The sequence below is a fragment of the Heteronotia binoei genome, chromosome 13 (genome assembly GCF_032191835.1).
Source record: "Heteronotia binoei isolate CCM8104 ecotype False Entrance Well chromosome 13, APGP_CSIRO_Hbin_v1, whole genome shotgun sequence".
In the NCBI taxonomy this organism is placed as follows: Eukaryota; Metazoa; Chordata; class Lepidosauria; order Squamata; family Gekkonidae; genus Heteronotia; species Heteronotia binoei.
The window spans coordinates 59,109,300-59,133,770 of NC_083235.1; the positions used below are offsets into that span (position 1 = coordinate 59,109,300).

General features: G+C 46.2%; 1 protein-coding gene across 3 annotated transcripts in view; it reads right to left on the bottom strand.

Annotated features, from left to right (window-relative positions):
• Nucleotides 1–8,403: 8,403 nt before the first annotated feature.
• ENDOV (endonuclease V) overlaps nt 8,404–24,471 on the bottom strand; it is a 33,842-nt gene continuing 17,774 nt past the window's right edge. For 2 of the 3 annotated variants that reach the window (XM_060252458.1, XM_060252460.1), the window contains 2 exons: nt 13,253–13,326; nt 8,404–8,999 (listed from right to left, as the gene is read on the bottom strand). In XM_060252458.1, the coding sequence (XP_060108441.1) occupies nt 8,969–8,999; nt 13,253–13,326 (105 nt within the window). In that variant the 3' untranslated portion in view covers nt 8,404–8,968. The remainder of the gene's footprint in view (nt 9,000–13,252; nt 13,327–24,471) is intronic. The other variant, XM_060252459.1, reaches the window with a different exon arrangement.

Consider the following 24,471-nt stretch of genomic DNA (forward strand, 5'->3'; position numbering starts at 1 on the left):
TCCAATCTTTTTGAAACTTAGGGGGTATTTTGGGGAGGGGCACTAGATGCTATACTGAAAATTTGGTACCTCTAGCACAAAAAACAGCCCCCCCAGAGCCCCAGATACCCGTGGGTCAATTCTCCATGATTTTCTATGGGAATAAATCTCCATAGGGAATAATAGAGTTCCCACCAGAAATTTCCCTCCCCTCCCCCCGCTTTCTGACAACCCTGAAGCGGGGGGAGGGCCTCCAAACCGGGGGATCCCCTGCCCCCACCTGGGGATTGGCAACCCTACCTTTAGGGTCCTTGCAGACCAGCTTTTTGCAGCCTGAGAGTGTGTGGGAAAGAGAAGAATGAGGAAGGAAGCACCGCCCAATCAAAGTGGCCATCCAATAGTTCACTTGTTAGGGAACCAGAGGGTTGTCTCACCAGGCATCATGGAGGATATTAACTTCAACTTGAATGCCAACACCAAAGTGTGGAAACTGCAGGAGCTGGTGAAGAAGCTGAAGAAGCAGAATGAGCAGCTTCATATTAGTAGCACCGTTGGAGCTCCCAGAGGCATCCTTAAGTGGCTTCTCAGCAACAACAGTCAGCAGAGGGTCAGATGCTTACATGCCGCCACTGCTACTTAAACCAGCAGTGGCTTCAGCAGTCCAGGGAACAACTGCCATCCCCACCACTATCCCCACCCCACTGTTGCTGCCACCTTCATTGTCCCCCACCTCCAGGAGCAGCCAGCTGCCTCTGGGGATCAAGAACCACTGCCTCAGCCCCAAGGCTGGGCCCAGGCAGCCTCTGTCAAGTGAGGAGAATGTAGGAGATGGCAGCTCAGTGGTGGATATTGCAAGAGTGGCTAGGGAAAATGCCAGTGGCCTCCTGGCTGAAGTAGAAGCAATGAGGCCCAACAAACTAGAGTGGCTGGTGGGCTGCGAGGAAGATGAGACAGGGTGGTTATATACCTCACCAAAGAAAATTGTAGCTGCAGAATAAATATACCAGAGGAAAAAGAATGGTGTGTAAAGTGGGCACAGAATCTGAAGTCAAAATTAAAAGTTTACTGCTCTGATAATCTATGGTGAGATGTACATAGGCCCTAGTCTTGGGAAAGCATTCCCTGTGTGTCTTTCACTGTGAAGGCTGCAGTGTCATGTGTCAAATCACAGTAATTTTAATGTTCCTTACTTCTAAACCTATTAAGATAAATACCTGGCTAATCCTCCACTGTAACCAGAAGGACATGAATGGAGACCAAACAATTAGCTTTTGGTACTGAGAAGGCTTAATATAGCTAGTTACTTAATCTTATTTTACTTCAAGAAAACATTTACTTGCAGAATTTGATCACGCTCATTTTAATTAGGAGCAACATAGGGAATAATCGTATCAAGAATTTATGGAGCATGTTAAAAGAGATGACAAGAATGTAAGTGATGGGGAGAGAGTAGCACATTCCACTTGTTGATTTACTGGAAAATCTCCCAGGCTCCTCTCTAGTTTTCTCTTACTTCATAGAAGTTTTCAATAGCCTTGATCCTCAGCCAGGAAGGTTGAAAGCTTATTCCACCAGCTGGGGCATATACACCCTTAATGATCTCTTAGTTGCTTTTGTCCATTGTTTAATTGAGTCCATCTCTTTGTTAACTACTGCTTTTTTTATTAGGGTTTGTAGAATCTTTCGGGCTCAAGTGCCGTGTTCTACTGGAGAAAGTTTTCCTTCCAGACATTTCATTCTCAGCTGCGGAGAACATCCTCAGTGGCGTTGCAGCCGGAGCAGGCGCTCTGACCTTCTTGGCTGCTGTGCATTGCATTGCACAGCAGCCAAGAAGGTCAGAGCGCCTGCTCCGGCTGCAACACCACTGAGGATGTTCTCTGCAGCTGAGAACGAAACGTCTGGAAGGAAAACTTTCTCCAGTAGAACACGGCACTTGAGCCCGAAAGATTCTACAAACCCTAATGATGTTACCAGCCGTGAAAACCTGAAATCTTTGATACTGTTTTTTTTTATTTTATAAAAACAATACAAACACTGAGAAAGGTAAGATAAGATAGAAATACAACAGTGTTCATTTATGCATAAATAGTCATATTTTGGTCTACAAAGGCATAAAAATCAATGAATGAAACCATCATTTATAATCATCAGTATTGTCTAATAAATTGTAACAAATAACATTTTTCTATCTATAAAGTTGTTGAACAGATCTTACTTCGTTATGTACAGATTACTTATATACTTTTGTTTTGGTCTGGTCTACAAACAATCACATTTTGATTCTTAACATTTCTGACCTTGGGTCATTGTAAGCAAAAACATTATCCATCCATCCATCCATCCATCCATCCATCCATCCATCCATCCATCCATCCATCCAACTTGTATCCCGTCCTCCACACCAAAGCAGGCTCAGGGTGGCCTACATACCCATAAAATCACATAGAACCAATTTAAAACAGAGACAGATGAAATGCATTAAAAACATTAAAATATTTCTGGTGCTATAACAGTTTTACAATGGTAGTATATCATGGTGGATAGCTGCCTATACATTCTGTATCTGATTTCAATGTCAGCTGTTACAAACAGGTCAGGCCTGTGCTTTAGGTGGTTCAGATCACTTTATTCTTATTGTAGTCTCCAATCTTAAATATATGTTGCTCAAGTCTGTCTCTCAATCCTTCTGGACCTTATAATTTTATTCTTATTTTTCTTTTTAAAGCTTTTCAACCTAATTTTGATCAATATATGCAAAATATATTCAATTTTTCTTGAAATTTGGATTCTGGTCTGTTGTGCAATTAAGGTGTTAGCTTTGCCATTGTCATATAATCAGTTAATTTATTTTTCCAATCAATTCTGGGCATATTTCAGTTTTCCATTTAGATGCAAATACCACTCTTGCTGCTGTCACCGTGTATTTAAATAATTTGTTATGAATTTTTGATATATTAGATGGTAATATATTTAGTAGCATGTTTTTTGGATTTATTGGGAACTTAGCTTTTAATATCTTTGGTATCTCTTCATGAATCCTTATCTAATATTTTTTTTGTTTTGTTGCAGGACCACCACATCTGACAGAATGTTGAATCTGTACTCTCTTTCATGTTGTAATTGTGGTTTCAAAAGTCTCTGCTGAGTCGCAGGAGTTTAGTGCTTATAAGCCTTGTTGTAGCGTATGGCTGTTGCAGAAGCAACATGGCTATATGAGGACAGGTGCAGGGTTTTTTTTTGTAGCAGGAACTCTTTTACATATTAGGCCACACACCCCTCATGTAACCAGTCATCAAAGAGTGTACAGGGCTTTTAGTACAGGGTCTACTGTAAGCTCTTGGAGGATTGGCTGCATCAAGGGTGTGTGGCCTGATATGCAAAGGAGTGCCTGCTACAAAAAAAAGCTCTGGACAGATACGTGGAGAACTAGAAGAGATTATTGGCTTGCATGCATGGCAAGTGGACACATCAGCTCCTCTCCAATAGAGATGCAGCTTCATCATCTTTACGAGGAATTGTGTGTTCCTCAGGTTAGGATAAATTTCTGAGTGTTGGGCCACAAATTCTTATAGCCAGGAGGACCCCCTCCCCCAGCTGTTTCAGGGAAGGAACCTCTGTACTGAAGTTCAAGAGCTTAAAGGATCGGTGGTACATAGCTATAATGCCTGTATGTTTCCATAACGAAGTAGAGCTATGACAGTATATTGCTGCTGACCAGGGAAACATAAAAGAAAGGTGCCTTCCTGTTATTTGTGGAGTCACACGCTCTAAAATTTTAGACATTCTAGTCTCTCATCATGACCAGAGGTGGTGGAGGTTAGTTTTTGTTTGCCTGATGTGCAAATGCTAAATGATGAAGAGAATTTACAATATTACTTTTTCTAAAGATGATGATGATATTGGATTTATATCCCGCCCTCCACTCCGAATCTCAGAGCGGCTCACAATCTCCTTTATCTTCTTCCCCACAACAGACACCCTGCGAGGTGGGTGGGGCTGAGAGGACTCTCACAGCAGCTGCCCTTTCAAGGACAGCTCCTATGAAAGTGATGAGTCTGTCCTTTGCCTCATTCCCACCCCTGGCAGGGCTGGTCCATTGCCTGTGGGGAGGCAGGTCAGTGACTGTCCCTTTAAGAGAGTCTCTGACTAAGACACAGCCTCATGCTGCAGCTGCCGTGGTTGAGAAATTACAAGCAAGCCAGGAACGCTTTAACCCAGGGCAGATGGGTGTGCGTTGGCTGGCTCCATCATGTGCTGTGAGGTTGTTGTTTTTTTGTCAACACCCCCCTCTCCCCGCTGCCCCTGTCAGGACAGGACATCCCTGGCTGCAAGTGGCATGGCACTCCTTCCCAAGTGCAATGAGTCTCTTTCTCTGTTTTGTAGATGCGAATTCAACAGAGAGGCTTCCATGTGTGGCAATTCAAACTCCGCCTCCCCTCTACTCAGAGTGGAGCTTTGTGCCCTGCAAGACATTCCAACTTCCAACTGGGATGCTGTTCTACTTGGTTCCTGCACAATGAAACCTTAGATGTGCAACTACTTTGTCTCTCCTGCTTGACTTCTGCTCCACTCTGCCCTTTTCCTCCCCCTCCTTCTGCCACTCTGTCAGTGGGCTCCCCAAGAGAATGTCTCAGCAGGCGAGCTCGCTTGTTTCTTGGGGAGGGGGCAGGGGGGAAACTATGAGCCACCTCGCTGCTGCTGGGCTGGACAGGGGGAGGTCTTTGCCCCATGCATCCCATGGAAGGGAGGGTGGCTTGTGTCAGGTGCTGCACCTCAGCCCGGCTGGCCCAACAGCCTGCCCAACCCCACGGGGCTGCTGTGCTCATAGCACAACCTACAGTGAGGGGGAGGGTCTATTGGAGTGGATGCATGGCTGGTGTCTCACACTCTGAGTTCTGCAGCCCCTGGGGGAGGAGTTCCGTGCACACAGCAGGGGGCATCAGGGCATCACAGGAGGTCTCTGAGTCTGTGTTTGGGGAAGGTTGCCTGCGGGACTTGGTGGCATGCTGGGATTCTGTCTGTTCGTTCCCATACACACATTCAGGCTTGTGTCTTTGGAAATGGACTCCTGTACTTTGTGCTTCCTGTTTATTTGTGGCTAGCCAGGGGGTTCATGCCTCTGCCCTTCTGCCTGCCATTGGCATGAGTCTCTGACAGCACCTCCCCTCCCGGTCATGTGCAACGGACTGGCCAATCCTGTGGTCCTGCACTGCCCTGTCCCTCCCCCCACCTCTGCTTCAGCAGCAAGCCAATAGGGCACATATGGGCGGGATCACCATGGCGAAAGCTTCTCTATCATGCCCGCTCTTCCAGCTGCACTCCCTTCTGCTTCTCACTTGGCATAACTTCTCCCCTTTGGAAGCTGACTAATGCTGCCTAAGTTAGTTCTACGCTCGGGCGGGCCTCCACAGCGGAACTCAGGATTGGTCTGTTAATCTCTTAGTGAGGTCTTGAAATGGAAAGAAAGTATGAACCTCCTCCTTGGTTCTGTCCAAGAGAATCAGGTAGTTTGCAAATGTCAGGTGTCACTTTTGGTGGCCCTTTGGCCTGAGAAGGGCTGTATTTAGGTCCAACTCCAATCCCATAACTATTTTGGGACCCAAGCCTGAGGTGACCAAATTTTGACAATTATGGAAGCTCCCCCCCCCCCACTCCCGCCAGCTGACCATATATCAGTTCTGTTTGTTCATCAAAGAGACTTTGTGGCTGATTCATCTTGAAAATGTCAACTGAGCCAAAAGCATGCAGGTTCAGGATGAAACCCAACCAAAATAAAATGAGGGCTTTGATTCAACACTGGATAAATAACAAAAAATCAAAACAAAGAATGAAAACAACCCCAGATAAAAGAAAGGAGAAGTTTACAAGTGAAAAGTTCAGAAAGAGGGAAGTTCTGTTTTTGCTGCTGCTGTTTCTAAAGGGCTGAGGAGAACTGAATATGAAGGTACTTGCCCCGCCTGTAGACACATGCAAGAGGCAGAAAACATCTAGCTGACAAGAGGGGTAAACAGCTTGCATCTTTCTCCAGGTAAGTCAGCAGATAGGATGGAGAATTAGCACCAAACGGACCTCTTGCATAGCCACTGAGAGGAGGGGTATTTGAGCTTGAAACTTTAAAATTGTATGTATTCTGGGTCCCAACTATCTCAGGGAGCATCTTCTCCCATAAAAAGCTTCCTAGGCCTGAGAAATCCATTAGAGTTGTACAGTTGTCTCTACTAGCAGCAAGGCCTTTCTGTGGTGGCTCTAGCATTGAAGATGATGGTTCCCTAAGAGGTCCATATTTGTCCTTTCTTGGTCTCTTTTTGTAGACAAATGAAAACATTTAACCAGCTGTTTAGGGAGTAATGCAGATTCTCCCTGATTTTATGTAGTTTTAACCTTTGATGTATATGAGTTTTACGGTATTGTTTTTCTGTTTTACATGGATTGTTTTAATGCATATGTTTTTTAAAATGGTTGTGCAAGATCCTGTGGTGTTCTATAATACTGTATATTCATAAACCTCCAGGGGCCGCCTCCTATGATCACAGGACAGCAAGGCGCAGAAGCCATTAAAGGGGAAGGAGGGTGTCCTTTTCCATCGCTTCTCAAGCCCGCAGTTGCACCTTCCTTCATCAGTATGGACTTCTGCCTTTCATTGCTGTATTTCTTCCCCTTCCCAACTGTACTCTCTTTCTCTGAGAAACAGACTATGCAAGAAAAACCCACTGTACCCCACCCATTTCTTTCTGACAAGTTCCAGACATTTTCTCAAATGCTGCTCCTGCACCATGATAAGAGCTCCTCCATTTCCACAGGCACACCAGAGCAAGGAGCAGTGGAACACTGGAGTGATGGATGGACCCATCTGGCTGATGGCCCAGGGGCTCCGGCACAGGCACCTCAACAGCTGCGCACAGACAGCACAGGCTCACTCAGCCATATTGAATTTACCTTTCGAGACAGAGTTCACTAATTATACTTTGCAGATCCTTCTCTGTAACAGATTGATTGGGCAGCAGAAACTGCTTTACCTACCACCCTCGTGCCTCCCACACAACTCGGAATCATAGTTGAGTTCCCCTTTCCACCCGGGGATCTGTGATCATGGTTCCTATCAAAAAAAATTTCCTGTGGCATCACTAGCTGCAAGGGCTTTGGAGTCCTGCTGGTGCCTTGTCAGTGCTGGGCCTTCATGCTGCTTGTTAAGTGGAAGAAGATAGCTGCCAGGGAAAGCTGGCAACAGCACGGATGTTTGGAACATGGCAGCCTCTTGGATTCTGTTGGGTGGGATATTCCTTAAGAATATCTGTGGGGAAACCCAGACTGCTGGAACAAGGAGGCAGTTACAGCTTGGGCTGGAGAAGAAGAAGAAGAAATAGTGACAGAGCTGAAACAGCAGGCTGGAAAGGAGGGGGTGAACCACGACCTGGGATAGCAGATGGTTTGTGTGGGATGGGATTGAACAAAGAGGAGCTAAGAACTAGGCTTAGCTACTGGGAGGGGGGCTGCTGCAGAATGCAGATGCAAACAAAGAGGCAGCAGCAAAATTCAAGATGGGGAACAGCAGGTGGGCAGTGGGATGGGATTGAAAGGTGTTAGCAAGTCTGAAGGGGAAACCCCATGGCTGAAGCTACTAATCATGGCTAAGTGGAACTGACAGCATTGGTGCAGAGTAGCTTTTGGGACCATAACAGACTGAGCTTTAAGAAGAATTAGCACACTGAGGAAGAAGAGCCTGACTGGGTGTTCTGTAGCAGACCCTATTGGGAAACTGATGTATTCCCTTGAGCTGCATAGACAGGCTTTCTTAATACCTGCAACCAGTGCAATAAGACACTTCCCTCCTGCAGTACGTGCAATGTGCTACTTGTAGCTGTCAAAAGACTACAGTGCAGGTCACTGCAGCACCAACTGAGAAACGGGAAACACCAGTGTTCATGTAGGCTGCGGCATTACCCAGGCATCAGGCAAGATTTAAAGCTCCTCAGCAGCCCAAATCTCAGCCCCAGCTTCAGAGCCTCCTACAAAACAAGGCAGCAGATTGTTGGCTTCCACAAGCTACACACCCACCCGATACACAAAGTCCTCTCTCCATCCATCTGCAGGGACCATCAGGAGTTTGGGATTTAGCATCTGTTCTACAGGGAGGTGTGAAAGTGACAGCAATGATCACGCAGACACAGAGTGGAGGGAGGACAAGCCAGGAGTCGGAGTGACTTGACAGCACAAAAGAAGCTTAAGCGAGAGAGACTGAAAGTCGGGGGTCTGGATTGACAGGGAGATGCCGCTTCACTCACTTGTAACTCTTACAATTCCATTCTTGGAACCCCCGTTTCTTATTTCCCAATGAGCTCAGCAGGCAGTTTTCTTACCACAATATAGATATGTGGATTTATATTTCCGGCCAGGAAATGCACGGGGTAAATCTACACACATTGATAAGGATTAACAGGAAAGGTTTATTTCCAGTGTTTCACTTATATCCTAAAATATCCAGCTCTCTCATCCAGAAGCCACAGATTCCTTCTGCCGTGCTGTTCTTGTGCTGTTAGCAAAGTATCAGAAGCTGGGGTTCAGCTGCCTTACCATGCTCTCCCCATCCCTACTGCTCTCTGCTTCCATTGATTTCATTAAGGCGACCACATTACATATTTAAAAGGCACTTCATATGTTAATACAAACATGCAATCGATGATCATACCAAACGCGCATCCTACACACTTCCAGGGAGCTGGGACTAGTTGTATCTCCCAGCCTGGTCTGCACCTGGTTGCTGATACAGATTTTCTGCCACAGGGAGTATGAAACAGCCTCCTGGTCAGCAAAGAAATGAATGAAGCTTGCCCAAGTGTAGCTCTTGGGTCCCTAGCGTGGCAGCTCCCAAATACCCCCTCAGGCCTACTTGCGTTTTCCCCGTGGGTAACAGTGGCAGTAAAAAGCTGTCCAGGGTGGGCTGTAACTCCTCTAGACTAAAAAAATCTTGTAGACTGTCACTGATGTCACATCACTGTTCAGAGTCTGCATCTTCACTCATCCTAGAGAGGTGGAGAAAAAAAAGAGCAAGGAAATTTCTAGGGCTGTCAACAAATTAAGAGAGGTTTTTTTTTTAGAGCTCATCAACTGCTTTGTTGTTAACCAATTAATTAGCCTGTTTGAGTAACATTTTCATTATCTCAACAAAGGTATTATTTGGAAATTATGTATTGACTAGGAATAAGCCCTGTTGTAATGAAAAATACAATGGGCTCTAGAAAGAGCCCCTCCACACTCACTGTCTTCCCACCCACCCAAGTGAAGGCGTTCACTCCCTCCACTCTTGGTGTCTTCCCATCTCCACCCAACTCACCCTCTCCAACTACCACCCATCCTAACCACCTCTTCCTCTCAACTTCCCCCGCACCGGTGCCGCTCCACTACTCCCTCCACCTCGTGACATTCACTCATCCACCACCCTTGCTGTCTACCCCACACACACTCCCAACCCTTGGCCTTCACTCATTTCTCTACGCCTGCTGTCTTCCCAAACACCCCCAACCATTGGCATTCACTCACCATCCCTCGCTGTCTTCCCACCCACCCTGCAGGTGAAATAGATGCTGGCTTCCCACTCCCCCCACTCCGTGTGTGTGTCCCCGTGTCTGTGGTGGCTCAAAGACCTGAAACAAGCCCAGAATAGAGAGAAGAAAGAATAATTATGGGGGATGTGTGTGGGTCATGTTGATGGTCACAGTTGTGTCTGGGTTTTCTGTGCATTGAGCATGCATTCAGAGACTCAGTGAGCTGTAGGGCTGAGCTTTGGACTTGCAATAACAATGGGAGCAGGATCCTAGTTCCTCTGCTCCTTGAACCAATCAGGATTTCCCCTGCTGGTTCAAATGGACATATGGTGTGCCAGTGCGGGAATCTGATATGCATATAGTTGTCCCCATTGGCCCATCAACTAGTTCTAGTTCTAACTGATATGCTGTAATCACAATAAATCGAGCTGATCACTATGCAACATGCCTCCTCGTGTATCGAACCCAGTATTTAACCGTCATGCACAGGGCTTTTTTTGATAGAAAAGGTGCAGCAGGAACTCATTTGCATATCAGGCCACACCCCTGGTGGCACCATTGCCTCACATAGGACTTTTCTGTAGAAAAAGCCCAGCAGGAATTCATTTGCATATTAGGCCACACGCTCTGACACCAAGCTAGCCGGAACTGTGTTCCTGTGCATTCCTGCAAAAAAAAAAGCACTGGTCACCCAGATACTGAAGCTCAGCATTCCTTCTGTTTGCAGTGCATTGTTGCTGTCTTTTCCTGACATATTCAGCCTTGCGGCATTTAGCATCAGCATGAGCTTGTGGCGTGATCTGCATTTTTAAGTCTGGCATGGTTGTGTTAAGGTATACCATAAAGTATGCACCTCAAGGCAGAAGTTTTCTGTAGGGGAACTGATCTGACTTCAGCTTTCCATCTGCTCCCCCCTCCCTGCAGCCTCTACCAAGGAAAAGTGCAGTCTTTCTCCGCAGTGTGGACTAAAGCCACTTACATCATTCTCCTCTCCCCCTTTTGATCTGCACAACAAGCCTGTGAGGTAGGTTAGGCTGCAAGTCTGTGACTTGGTTGCCTAGCAACAGCCTCTGGAAATCTAACAGACATATTCTGAACCTTGTTGGTCTTCTATGAATGTATTGGAAAAATTGGGTTCCAGTGATAAATAAGCCTCCAAACTGAAGGAGGATGAAACGTCCTAATATCTAGAACAGACATCTTTGGAAAGGCTTCCTTTAGTTCTTTGAACTAAATATTGGAATATTGTTACTCCTTTGTGATTGGAAAAACTGTTTTTGAACTGTTTTCTGTGAATGTCTTTTTTGCTACATGCTCTTGTCTATTTGAAGTTCTATGTGCAAGCTTTGTCAGAACACCACTGACCTCTACATTATACTGTCTTGTTGTTTAAAATTTATGGTGTCTCTTAGCATTTTTTTATTTACATAGCAACAGCCTCTGGCTAGCAGCTTCCCCAGTGTCCTAATCCTTGTCTGTCCTGGGGCAAGGCTGAGGGGAGGAGGGAGAGAGGAAGTGACAGGAAAGAGGTAGTAGGCATGGCCTCTGAGGAAACACTCCTGGTGGGCCAGGTCTTAATGCCTAGTTGCATTATAGGAAAGGAGGTGGCTCCCTGCCTATTTCAGTGGCCTTCAGAGTTTTTGTGTGTTGGGAGGCAATCTGTGTGGGCCATTGATGGGGCGGCAGAGGTTTTGTTGCTGGTGGTGGCTGTGACACCTTTCGTGAGGCCACTGTAGAGCAGCAGCCCTTGCTGAGGCTGGTTGACTGAGAGGACAGAGAGAAGTGCCAGAGATGTGTCTGTCTCTGAGGTAAGACTGTTTTGGTAGTTTGTTCAACATTCCTGGGCCTGCAGTAGGTGGAGCAGAGGAGTTAGCCAATGGGAGGCCAGAGACTCTGACTAAGCTGTGATGGGTCAATTTTTATGGAGTGCATGGAATGCACCCCTAAACCAGTGAGAGAGCTCCATTTGGACACCATAATAGGGCTTTTATATATAAAGGACTGTATTGGTTTTTACAGAAGAATTCTGCATTTGTAATTGGATGCTTTACTGCCTAGAGAAAAAGAGGCTGCATGCTTACGAGAAAGTAAGCCCCACTTAGTAGGACTGAAGTACTGGCTGGCTCTGAAAGCATCCTAAGTCATCAGGCACAGGAAGAAGGCAGTCTTGAAGCCTGCTCAGTTCCTGTTGGTTTGTGAATGTTCTTCTCTCTTGTGTGGGTGGCTGGGATGGGCACATAGATTGGGAAGCCATCACGAGGCAAGGGAGAGACTCACCTTGCATGTCTTTTGTGAGTCATGAAAGCCCAGAAGACCTTTGCAGAGTGGAAAAGTCTGATAAACTCAGATTATAGTGAATAGTTCATGAACCTTAACTGGTTCCACTTTTCTGCCTTCATAAACAAACACCCACTCCACTACACATACATATTGCATGTACAACATTAGATATTACCACAAGAATTAGGTGTAACAATTTTTTAGAGTATGCTTTTTTAAAAATGCATATTTGTCCATATGGAAATGCAGCTTCTAGGTCCCACAAGCAAGTTGTCCTTCGTTATGCAAAAGGGTTTTGAAAGGTGGGAGTTACTAGAAAGCATAGAAAATGGGGAGAATGGGACAGCTAGGTATGAGAAATTTTGTTTGGGTTAGCAAGTATGTCCCAAATGGAAAAACGAGGGATAGATCAGAGAGATATCTATCTATTCCTCATTTCTCCATTTGGGTGACTAAAATGGAGACCCTCTGGACTAAAGCAGGATCCTTCATATATCAGCTCTCAAAGAAGAAGAAGAATTTGCAAGGTATGCAGAGGAACGCTGCCTGCCCATTCAATTTCCATTATCTTTTTTTTTTTTTTGTCAATGCTAATAGCCTTTTGATCTGGCTGGCACTGGTTGTGCTCACTTACACACCAGCCTGCTGCTGCCAAGTCTCTGATCCAAGGGACTCAAGTCCTGAAGAACTGAAGGCAACTGAGAAGTTACAGAATGAATGAACCTTAACAGGCTTTTACTGAGTTTCCTGAATTATGGACAGAGGTGGCCATAAAACTGTTGATTGTATAGTTAAACAGGGTGGAAAAGATAGCGAAAGAATAAGAACAACTGAAAACAAATGCCTGCCCTAAGGCATGCATTATATTTGAATTGCAGATCTGGACTTAGAAATTCCAATAGAAATGAACTGGCAGGTTTCTTGGGAGCTGAGGTTGGAAGTTAAAATTGGGGGGTGGGGGGTGAGAAAGTTTGGCCTAAATGACTAAGGCTTACTTCATTTTCTAGGAGTTTAACACCACTAAGGTTACTGGGACAACTCCAGATTTATGACAACATAGATCACATGGTAGAACCAATGCAAGAGTTGCCAGAGCTCTCTGTGAACTTTGAGGACTCCCTGCTCCCCAGATTCTGAGAGTTCTGACTCCCATATCTTTGCACTGCTGGAATTAGCATTTGGGTTTATTTGGGCTCGACTAATAGTGAGTTTCCCAAAGCAATGCAACTCAAATGATCCTGGCATGCTTGGGCAAGTCATATGATTTGCAAAGAACACGGTGTGTGAGATGGGGTTAAGCCAGAAATAGCCACTCACAGGAGTTATGTGGGCCTCGTTGTGATTCTGCCTTGTTACCCTGGCTCTCCCTTTAATGCCATTACCAAAGAGCATTAAAAAAAACCAGATTGTCTCAAGGGGACGCACGGCCATTCAGCCACCCACATACCTACCTCACTGGCTGAGATAACGCAGCTGAAGTAGCCTCCACATGCTTCCGGATGTATTCTCTGGATCTTATGTCTGCCTAGAATCAGGGGGGAGAACAGAAGATGATTTGTTTAGACTAGCTGGTGCTGCAGCTTTATCTGGGGAAATGGGTGAAAAGTCCTTGTGCCCTGACATCATCAAACAAAAATAAAAACCCACCACCCAAATCCCAGCCTCACCCGCCAACCAAAAGCAGTTATTTAACACAGCAGGGGTCAAGAAAGACTATGGTCCCTATTCTGCACTGATAGGTAGCCCACCAGCCTACCCAGCCAGTGTTCCCTCTAAGCTGAGTTAGTGTGAGCTAACTCACAGTTTTATAGCCTCTGGCTCACACATTTTTGTCTGAGCTCAGGAAAAATGGCTCCAAAGCAAACTAATTTATGCAGTAGCTCACAAAGTAGAATTTTTGCTCACAAGATTCCACAGCTTAAAGGGAGGACTCAGCAAGTCTTAATTACTTCCAAACTACACCATAAACTGGCCAAAATATTCAACCAGAAAACCACGTCCTTGCCATCTACCTATTATGGACTGCAACTTATCGAAACTAGGGTTGCCAATCCCCAGGTGGGGGCAGGGGATCCTCCGGTTTGCAGACCCTCCCCCCTCTTCAGGGTCATCAGAAAGTGGGGGGAGGGGAGAGAAATGTCTGCTGGGAACTCTGTTATTCCCTATGGAGATTTATTCCCATAGAAAATCATGGAGAATTGATCCGTGAGTATCTGGGGCTCTGGGGGAGCTGTTTTTTGGGGTGGAGGCATCAAATTTCCAGTATAGCATCTAGTGCCTCTCCCCAAAATACCCCCCAAGTTTCAAAAAGATTGGACCAGGGGGTCCAATTCTATGTGCCCCCCAAAAAGGTACCCCTATCCTTCATTATTTCCTGTGGAAGGAAGGAATTGAAAAGGTGTGCCGTCCCTTTAAATGTGAGGGCCAGAACTCCCTTTGGAGTTCAATTATGCTTGTCACAGCCTTGATCTTGGCTCCACCCCAAAGCCTCCTGGCTCCACCCCCAAAGTCCCCAGATATTTCTTGAATTGGACTTGGCAACCCTAATCGAAACCAAGCGCTGAAAATCAAGCCAAGAGACACATCCATGCCTTGTCTCAGTGGGAGGACTAATTCTGAAAACCTCTTTTCAATAGCCTTGAATCTTCAAGAGCAATAAAGAGCTCTATAGCAGGGGGGAAATATACTATTCCCATCTCTCCTAGCCCAGCTTGCATTTGCCATCAACAGCTCAGCAGGCAAAGTACCATGGGCCACAAAAATTCCTAAGTGGACCGATGTCAATGGGACAAAATCTTTTTCATGGTTCCTTCCCCGCCTCCAAAACTACTGCCGAATGCTGGAATTATTTTTTATTTATTTACTGATTTCTTTATTAGTTTAGCGGCCCCGTGGCGCAGAGCGGTAAAGCAGCAGTACTGCAGTACTGTGGTCTGAGCTCTCTGCTCACGACCTGAGTTCGATTCCGGTGGAAGCTGGATTCAGGTAGCTGGCCCAAGGTTGACTCAGCCTTCCATCCTTCCAAGGTCGGTAAAATGAGTACCCAGCTTGCTGGGGGCAAAGTGTAAAAGACTGGGGAAGGCAATGGCAAACCACCCCGTAAAAAATCTGCCGTGAAAACGTGAAAGCAACGTCACCCCAGAGACGGAAACGACTGGTGCTTGCACAGGGAACCTTTCCTTTCCTTATTAGTTTGCCTTTTCTTTTGAAATTGAGAGCAGATTACAAAATATAAGAAACAGTTCAACTGGAGAATATAAAATATCTAATAAATAATGCAATAAGACTAGGATTACAGCACTAGAAAACAATGTAACAAAAATCTCATCAAGAGGAAAGCTGCAGGGGGGCAAGGTGAGCAGACAGAACCACATTGCTCTCAGTTCCTCTGTTTGGAGTTAAACTCCATCCCCTAGGGCAGGGGTGGCCAACGGTAGCTCTCCAGATGTTTTTTGCCTACAACTCCCATCAGCCCCAGCCATTGGCCATGCTGGCTGGGGCTGGTGGGAGTTGTAGGCAAAAAACATCTGGAGAGCTACCATTGGCCACCCCTGCCCTAAGCTGTTGTTTCATTTTCCTGTTAGTCTGAGGAAGTTGGTTGAAATGCAGCAGATGGTTATATTCAGCAGCTTGTGAGTAAATTGTCCAAGTGAGATCACAAAAGTGTGTGCTTGCTAACTGTGTTTATTTTGGCTGCTTTGTGAGAGTGTGTGTTCACTTTCATTTAGGAGAAATTTAGCTGCTGGGGGACAAAGAAATGAAGACTGTATTCAGCGGAACTGCACTGCTGTATTTTTATTTATTTATTTTAGGGAATGGAAAAGTCTCCAAGCTCCATCCCCAGATATTTTCTGAGTTGGACCTGGCAACCCTACCCTTAACTAAGTCAGTTGCTGTCTGCAGTGCCCCATCAAAGACCTCAGATTTCCCAACTTGCATCACCTCAGTCTTGTCGAGATTCAGTTTCAATTTGTACATCCTGCTGGGAACATAAGAGAAGCCATGTTGGATCAGGCCAATGGCCCATCCAGTCCAACACTCTGTGTCACATAAAAACATAAGAGAAGCCATGTTGGGTCAGGCCAATGACCCATCCAGTCCAACACTCTGTGTCACACAGTGGCAAAAAAACAAACAAACCCAAGTGCCATCAGAAGGTTCACAAGTGGGTCTAGAAGCCCTTCCACTTTGCCACCGCCCCCCCCCCAAGCACCAAGAATACAGAGCATCACTGCCCCAGACAGTTCCAATAATATACTGTGGCTAATAGCCACTGATGGACCTCTGCTCCATATTTTTATCCAATCCCCTCTTGAAGCTGTCTATGCTTGTAGCCGCCACCACCTCCCGTGGCAGTGAATTCCACATGTTAATCACCCTTTGGGTGAAGAAGTACTTCCTTTTATCCGTTCTAACCTGACTGCTCAGCAATTTCATTGAATGCCCACGAGTTCTTGTATTGTGAGAAAGGGAGAAAAGTACTTCTCTGGTTCTGGTAGGGTACTGGTTTTGGTAGGTCCAGATCCTTCTTTCGTTTAGCAAAGTGCACAAAGCTTCAATGCAGCAGCTGCTTGTATTGAGTCTGAATGGACCATGTGGTTGCAAAGTTACAAAGTTACACAGAGCCAGTTTCAAATTGAAACTAATGAATATCTACTTTATTCTAGAAATACTTGATAGTGGAAGATTATGAGAAAGAGGTAGATCCAAAGCTAACTATCTGGCAGATGGGAATGGATACATAGAGGAACATCCTGCAGCCCCATCTTGTGGGGGTGGAAGGAGGAAGGCGGGGCGGGGGGGGGGAAAGGAAGTTGCTTCTCCCTAGGAGTGTTCATTTGCACTTCAAAGGGCGACTGTGACAAGAGAGAGTAAACAGGAAGGAGATTAGTGTGTGCCTGCCTGCCTTGTCTATTCTATGGTCACTTGCTTCTTGAAGGTCTGAGACATGGGGACATCACATCAGGGACTTCCAACATCCCACACATCCTTGGCCATTTAACCTCAACAGTCAGGCAGCAGTTCAGGTTCTTTACAGCGTCATCAGTTGATTTAGATAAAGAAGAAGGGGAGAAGAGATTGGAAAGAGATTGGACTTTCCTTTTACTAGTAGTCTCAGAGCAGTTTACAATCTCCTTCCCTTCCTCTCCCCACAACAGATACCCTGTGAAGTAAGTGGGGCTGAGAGAGCGCTCAGAGAACTGCTCTTGAGAGAACGGCTCTGCTGAGAACTGTGGCTGACCCTAGGTTACCCAGCGGCTGCATGTGGAGGAGTGGGGAATCAAACCCAGTTCTGCCAGATTAGAGTCTGCATACTTAACCACTATACCAAAATGGCCAAACAAAAAAACACACATAGAATTGGGTGTTGTCAGCATATTGATGAAACCTACTGTAACACAATGAATTATTTCTCCTCAGGGCTTGACATAGAGATTAAATAGTATGGTGGATATGACTGAGCCCTGCGGAACCCCGCAAAACAAGTCCCACCCTGGTGACTGCTAGTCTTCGACAGCAATCCTCTGTTCTACCCATAGGAATGTTGGGCCTCAACAGGTCTATGGTTGAGGTAACTGGACATCCTCATCCCATTATACCATCTAACTGGCCTCCCAGCAATGACTGTCACTTCAATTGGGGCCAATACTGTTGACTAATTACCCCCCCCATGTGTTTAAACCATCCATGCCATCTTAAATAATTAATTTTAATTTATTGGCTTAACTGTTCTAACTATTCTGATGTTTTATTGTTGATTTTAATGTTTTAGCTTGATGGAATCCGCCCTGAGCCCTTTATGGGAAAGGGCGGACTATAAATGTACAAAATAAATAAAATAGGAATGATTTCAACCAATCCAAAGCACATCCTTTAATAATCCTTTACTTCTATCTCCAAATGCCTCAATAAGATGGCATGGTGCACAATATCAGAGGCTGGTGATAAATCCAGTAAGAGCAACAAGGAGGCACGGCCCTTGTCTATACTTAAACAGAGATGATTGACTAAAAGCATCAGCACTGTCTCTGGCCCCTAACCAAGCCTGAAGCCAGAATGAAAGTGGTCTAGAGCAGATGAATCACCCAGGAAAACCCAGTTGTTTTGCAACTGCTCTCTATCATCTTGTCCAAGAAGGGCACATTGGAGACCTGGCAATAATGGCTACATCACTCTTCTCTAGCAAAGTTTTTTTTTTTAATTTAGTGGACAGATGACTGCCTGTTTCACTGACCAAGGAATGGAGTCTGGAATCAGTGACTGATTTATGATGGATATCAGGGCCTCCTTTATGTAATTCTTACATGATTTCAGCAACCAGGGTGGATAAGAATCCAAAGTTCAAGTGGTGGCCAACACATATGCCATCAACATAGTAATTGGAGGGTAGACATGCCATAGTTTGTACTGAATACTGGCTGGGCTGAACACGCAGTGGATTGGGGGAGGGGCATTAATTGAATTCTGTGATGAGTTCTGTGGGTTTGGAAAATGTCCATGTTCTTCTAGGCCACAACAAACTTTCACACAAGGCTCTAGAGACTCTGGCACACACTGATGACATGTCCCAGAACTTAGCAGAGCCTACTGCTGTGTGCTGTAATGCATCTCAGACTCTTCCTGCCACCCCTTCTGAGTTATTAGGGAGAGGGGGAGGCAAGGAGGGTCTTAGTTTGCACCATTCAGACAGGAGGAGGCTTGGAGGATGATGCTCACACAAGTGCAGAAAACCACTGAGGCCTCCAAGCTTCCTGCAGCCCAACCCCTGAGATGACTGTATGGCGCCAGCAGGGAAGGCTCAGTCTGCATGGCAGAACCTTGATAACATACGAAGGCCTCTGGGTGCAGTCCAAGGTATGACATCTAGTAAATATCCCGTTTCAGAATCCTTCTAGGTCTCCCACCAACAGAGTAAAATGCCACCCCCATCCAATAAGTGCACTGTTCTGCAGAATGCTTTCAAGAGTCTGTCCACTTTTAGAGAGATTTGGATTTTGAATTACTATACGAAATCCAGCCCTCATTGCTCCTGACAGCACAGCACACAGTCACTCCTCTCACAAGCCATCTTGACTGTCTCCTTGGTCACACTGAGCCCTCAGCAGCTCCATTTGTTGGTGAGGCAGTTATGCTTTTTCATCCTCCAGGCTCCTCTGGGGTTGCCTTCCTCCCTCCCTTCACAAGTCCCTAATCCCCTCTGGACCCAAACTCTGTGTATAAGGCCTGAAGCAAAATCAGCTTGCTTGCCAGTTCTAGCCGGCAGTGCTGAAAGGAAAATTCTTTAATTTTCTCCTTCTGCAGCTGAGTTCCTCACTAATGTTCTGCAATATCACTGCAGCTAAACTAATGGTTTTGAGAGAGAAGCTCACAGATAGGCAGAGGCAGCTTTCACTGTCTTGCATTCAATGGAAATGGCAGCCAAAGAATGGCTGGACTGATTCAAATCAGCCTCCTGTCCCAGTTCCTCTCAGGACTTCCTCAAGAGTGGCACAACAGAGAGAACGCTGCAAGGTGTGTCTTTTCTCATCACAAATCCATGCCTGGCAGAATTCCCCATCTGACAAAGGGAGATTTGACTCTTGAAAGCACATGCTGCAAAAATCTTCTTTGGTGCTACTGGACTGGAATTTAGAATTCTGTATGCAATTCTTACAAGTTCTAGAGAGAGCTCTTTTGGGATCTGGCAACACTGTGCTCCCTTGGCTCACAATTTCTTAATCTCCAAAGCTTCAGCTAATGTTATTCTCTTTGCTTGTCCTATATTGTCCTCTACCTTTTCCATTTATTTATTTTACAGCATTTACAGTCCACCTTTTGTAAGAAAATATTCCTTCCTACTGGGTCTCCTGTCTCTAGGTACTTTGTGAAGTGCTCAATAGCCCCCCACCACTCAGCACTGCAGTCCCTTTTTCTTGGATCACATTCTCCTCTGCCTTCCAGGGGCTTCAGGTTCATCTTCTTTTCCTTCTCCCCAGTACTTGATTCTCAGTCCATTGATAATGCTGCCCCTTTTCTTCAGCCATTCATGGCTTGGTTATTCTTACCTCTTTAAACTGCTGGGATCTATTGCCACTCAGATTTGCAGTCCTCAGCTGCCATATTTACCCAACAAAGTCTGTTCAATTCCTGTTTTCCCAGACAAACTGATTTTTCCTCCCAGAAACTGAATAGTTTGTGAACATTCCATTAATGACTGTTTCACTATTTTGGCTGCTGTAATATTTTTGAACATTGTACAAAATCACAAAGAAGGGAAAGGGTGGATAAGGCAGGCTGGGATGTAGATGGAACTTGGATAAAAAGCAGTTTATACCCTATTATATAGGAGATTGGATTGGGGCTTTTATCAATTGTTGAATAATGCAAACTTCCTTATTACCTACTCTTTATTGTAGTAAGTGCAGACTCCATGTAGCCTGAGGCTCACATACTCCTACAACAGAAGGTGGGCCAACAAAAGGTATCACACCCCTTGCCTGTTTTGCATGTCTCTATTTTGCCTTTAGGAGCCCTGTGGCACAGTGGTAAGATGCAGCACTGCAGTTCAAGCTATGCTCATGACCTCGGCAGAAGCTGGGTTCAGATAGCTGGCTCATGGTTGACTTAGCCTTCCATCCTTCTGAAGTCAGTAAAATGAGTGCCCAGCTTGCCAGGGGTAAAGTGTAGATGACTGAGGAAGGCGACGGCAAACTACCCCGTAAAAAGTCTGCCATAAAAATGTTTTGATGCAATGTCACCCCAGAGTCAGAAACAACTGGTGCTTGCACAAGGGATTACCTTTACCTTTATTTTGCCTTTAGAACAAGGTTCTGTCTCACTGTGACAGATTTTCATAATTTTAATTCTACATCCATCTCCCATAACCAAAATCAGGCTCTATCTTTTAGATTATGAAGTGCCTCTAGCAGCAAGCAGAAGGAGTCAGTATGACTCCAAGCCAGCTACATGTTCAGGGCAAAGAAATATGCTTAGTGAAGAATCCAGATGTGTTATACTCTACTGTGAAAAGCTTCTTTTTTAAGCCCCCTGAGGAAATAGACTCCAGTAATCAATTCCTGCCCAGGCTAGCTGATCTTATCAGACTTGGAAGCTAAGCAGGGGCAGACCAGGTTAGTGGTATGGGAGATCACAGAGTCAGCTGTGACCTGATGGCAAAAAAAGCGTAAAAAACCCCCAGTTCCTTCCTATTAAAAAGGGAGGGGGAGTGCTGCTAGTGGAGTTGATTCATTTCTTAAACCCAACTGACAAATAACTTTGCTGCTTTGAAAAAGAGGAGGTTTTGAGATCAATTTCATAACCACAAAACTTTAGTACATTCCAATATATTTCAGTAAGCCTAGGACATTTCATATGTAGTTTCTTTTAAGAAACGTATTATGTGCTGCAACAAGAACGACTTTCAATTTAACTTAACTGAAGGAGGAAGGAAAGTCCCCAGATACAAGCTGATTGGATACACAGCAAAAAGTCCTCTTAGACTGCAAATGTCTCACCAGTCTTCACTGCTAACACTGTGCTAAGAGTCAGCTTAACCCAGTTTATTATACTGAGAGGCTAATCAATAAGATGGATCATGTTGCCTTAATAATCCCCCCCAGATTCCATCTATTTTTGGATTGGACTAGCAGCAGCATTAGAGATGGAGGTTATGGTAGGAGTGTTTGGGGAAGAGATTTGGATGACTGTAGCGGGGATGCAGGCCAGGGTAGGTGGTTCTGCCACAACACAGGGAAAAGCAAGCAGCTGCTTCTTCTGGGGGCTGATAAGCGTAGAGCTGGGGACCAAGAATTCCACCTGAGCTTCCCTCCTGACCCCTTTGCACAGGGGACTAGATACCAGCGAGAGCGGTGAAAAAAGTAGCCTGCTAGAACAAATGAGGCATACTGTAGCAATCGGAAGAAGAAGAAGAAGAAGAAGAAGAAGAAGAAGAAGAAGAAGAAGAAGAAGAAGAAGAAGAAGAAGAAGAAGAAGAAGAAGAAGAAGAAGAAGAAGAAGAAGAAGAAGAAGTTGGATTTATATCCCGCCCTCCACTCCGAAGAGTCTCAGAGCGGCTCACAATCTCCTTTACCTTCCTCCCCCACAACAGACACCCTGTGAGGTGGGTGGGGCTGGAGAGGGCTCTCACAGCAGCTGCCCTTTCAAGGACAGAGTCTCAGAGCGGCTCACAATCTCCTTTACCTTCCTCCCCCACAACAGACACCCTGTGAGGTGGGTAGGGCTGGAGAGGGCTCTCACAGCAGCTGCCCTTTCAAGGACAGAGTCTCAGAGCGGCTCACAATCTCCTTTCCCTTCCTCCCTCACAACAGACACCCTGTGAGGTGGGTGGGGCTGGAGAGGGCTCTCACAGCGGCTGCCCTTTAAAGGACAGAGTCTCAGAGCGGCTCACAATCTCCTTTACCTTCCTCCCCCACAACAGACACCCTGTGAGGTGGGTAGGGCTGGAGAGGGCTCTCACAGCAGCTGCCCTTTCAAGGACAGAGTCTCAGAGCTCCTTTCCCTTCCTCACCCACAACAGACACCCTGTGAGGTGGGTGGGGCTGGAGAGGGCTCTCACAGCAGCTGCCCTTTCAAGGACAGAGTCTCAGAGCGGCTCACAACCTCCTTTACCTTCCTCCCCCACAACAGACACCCTGTGAGGTGGGTGGGGCTGGAGAGGGCTCTCACAGCAGCTGCCCTTTCAAGGACAACCTCTGCCAGAGTTATGGCTGACCCAAGGCCATTCCAGCAGGTGCAAGTGGAGGAGTGGGGAATCAAACCCGGTTCTTCCAGATAAGAGTCCGCACACTTAACCACTACACCAAACTGGCTCTCCTGCAGAACTGCAGAACAGAGGAGGGCTCCTGATTTGTGTCAGAGCGAGCTTCCTAGCAGCCTGGTTCATACATGCATGTGTGTCACGTCATCACGAAACACTTGATGATTCACAGCAGGAAGGGTGAATTGGTTCAACTGAAAGCTATTATACCTGAACCCCTCATCTGATGAAGTGTGCTTAGAGAGCACATGAAAGCTTATGTGCTGAATAAAACTTGGCTGGTCTTAAAGGTACCACTTGACTCCTGCTTTGTTCAACTGTTTCAGACCAACACGGCTACCCGCTTGGATCTGAAAGCTATCATGGTCAGGGTAATGCAAGGGGACATGAAAGCTCTGTCTCTGTTATGGGGCTCCGGGATTGGAAGTACAAACAATTTTTTCTGCACTCTCTGATTTGTAATATGTCTATCAATAGACTGGGCGTTGTGACTCCACTGAGACCATGGCAAGGTCAGCTCTGATTTTCTCCCTCTTAGGTTTCCTTCAGAGCATTCTGCCTTTTCCTGAAACCGGGGGGCTGTTTTGTAGAAAAACAGGTGGTGGAGCTCATTAGCATAACTCATTAGAATATGCCATCCCCCACCAGCCAAAACCAACCTGATGCAAGAAAGGAGAGCCCCAGGCAACCAAGGCTTGCTTGGGCTGGCTAGAGGTCCAGACAGCCCAAGTAGGTCTCACTCACCTGGGGCTCTCCTGGGCTGCCCCCCCCCCGGTCCAAAGGCCAGCAAGCCACCCACCATCCAAGATCACATAAGAAGTGGAGAAAGGCTGGTGCAGGCTTCTCCAGGGGTTATTGAGGGCTGCTGGGGGCATGGCAATGCCCCTGGTGGCTGGCTAGCTGCTCACTCTCCTAATCTAGGGATTATTATGCAGCTACACCTACTATTCAATGGACAAGGCAGTGGGGAAAGAGGAGGGGGAACCCTCAGAAAGGTTCAGGAGCTGTGCTTCTGTGAGCTCCTGCTGAATTCAGGGCCTACCTCCAACTAGCTTGTGCAAGGAGTTCACACTTCAGCTGCATCTCACATCAGCAGGCTCCTGCTTGGCATGGCCTTCAGCCCGAGCTGGGGGACCAAAGGGGATGAAAACATTGGAGTAGGTTGCATGCTATTCCCCAAGGTGAGTTGTCACCACAAAAGATATATCCCAGCAGATTCTCACTCTTCAGCTCATAATCAGTCCAGTCTTCAGGGGAATGCTGGCAAGTAAAGCAGGGCTGATGGGGCGGGGACACAACTGCTCAGTCATGTCCCAGTTAGTGCTACAGTTCACTAAGAAGCCGCTGCTCTGGAACTTCTCCCTGCTTTTCAGTTATGAAAGGCCCGGCTGCACCCTTCAAGGCGGCCTGCTGCCCAGACGCTACATGCCAAAGCTCTCATTGCTCCTTGAGGTGCAGGTGTGTGGTCTCCTGCTGCCATCTTCTGACTGCATCCCAGGTTGGCAGCCTCCGCAGCCTCTTGCAGAGTTCTGAAAATACTCAAGAGATCAGCACTGCAGTCAATGCAAGAGCTGATTTGTCATTAAAGAATCAGCAGGACAAAGCTTCTCACTGGAACTGCTGCTGGCAAAGTACTTCTGTGCACTGAAAGTGGGATGAAGCCCAGGAAGAAAGAGGCTCAGTGGGAAGTAGGGCTGGGCAATTGCTTCCACATCTTGGTCTTTGGAGACCTGCTGATGGACATGTGTACTCAGTGGCAGGCTGCACCTGTACTGATCACACATGGTGGCATCATCTTGCAGTCAAAGAATACAACTCATACGAGTCCTTGACTGGGGAACCTTATACATCAACATGAAGCTTTCTCTTTTGATGCAGGAGTGTGACAGACAGAGAGATTGATACTTATGCTAA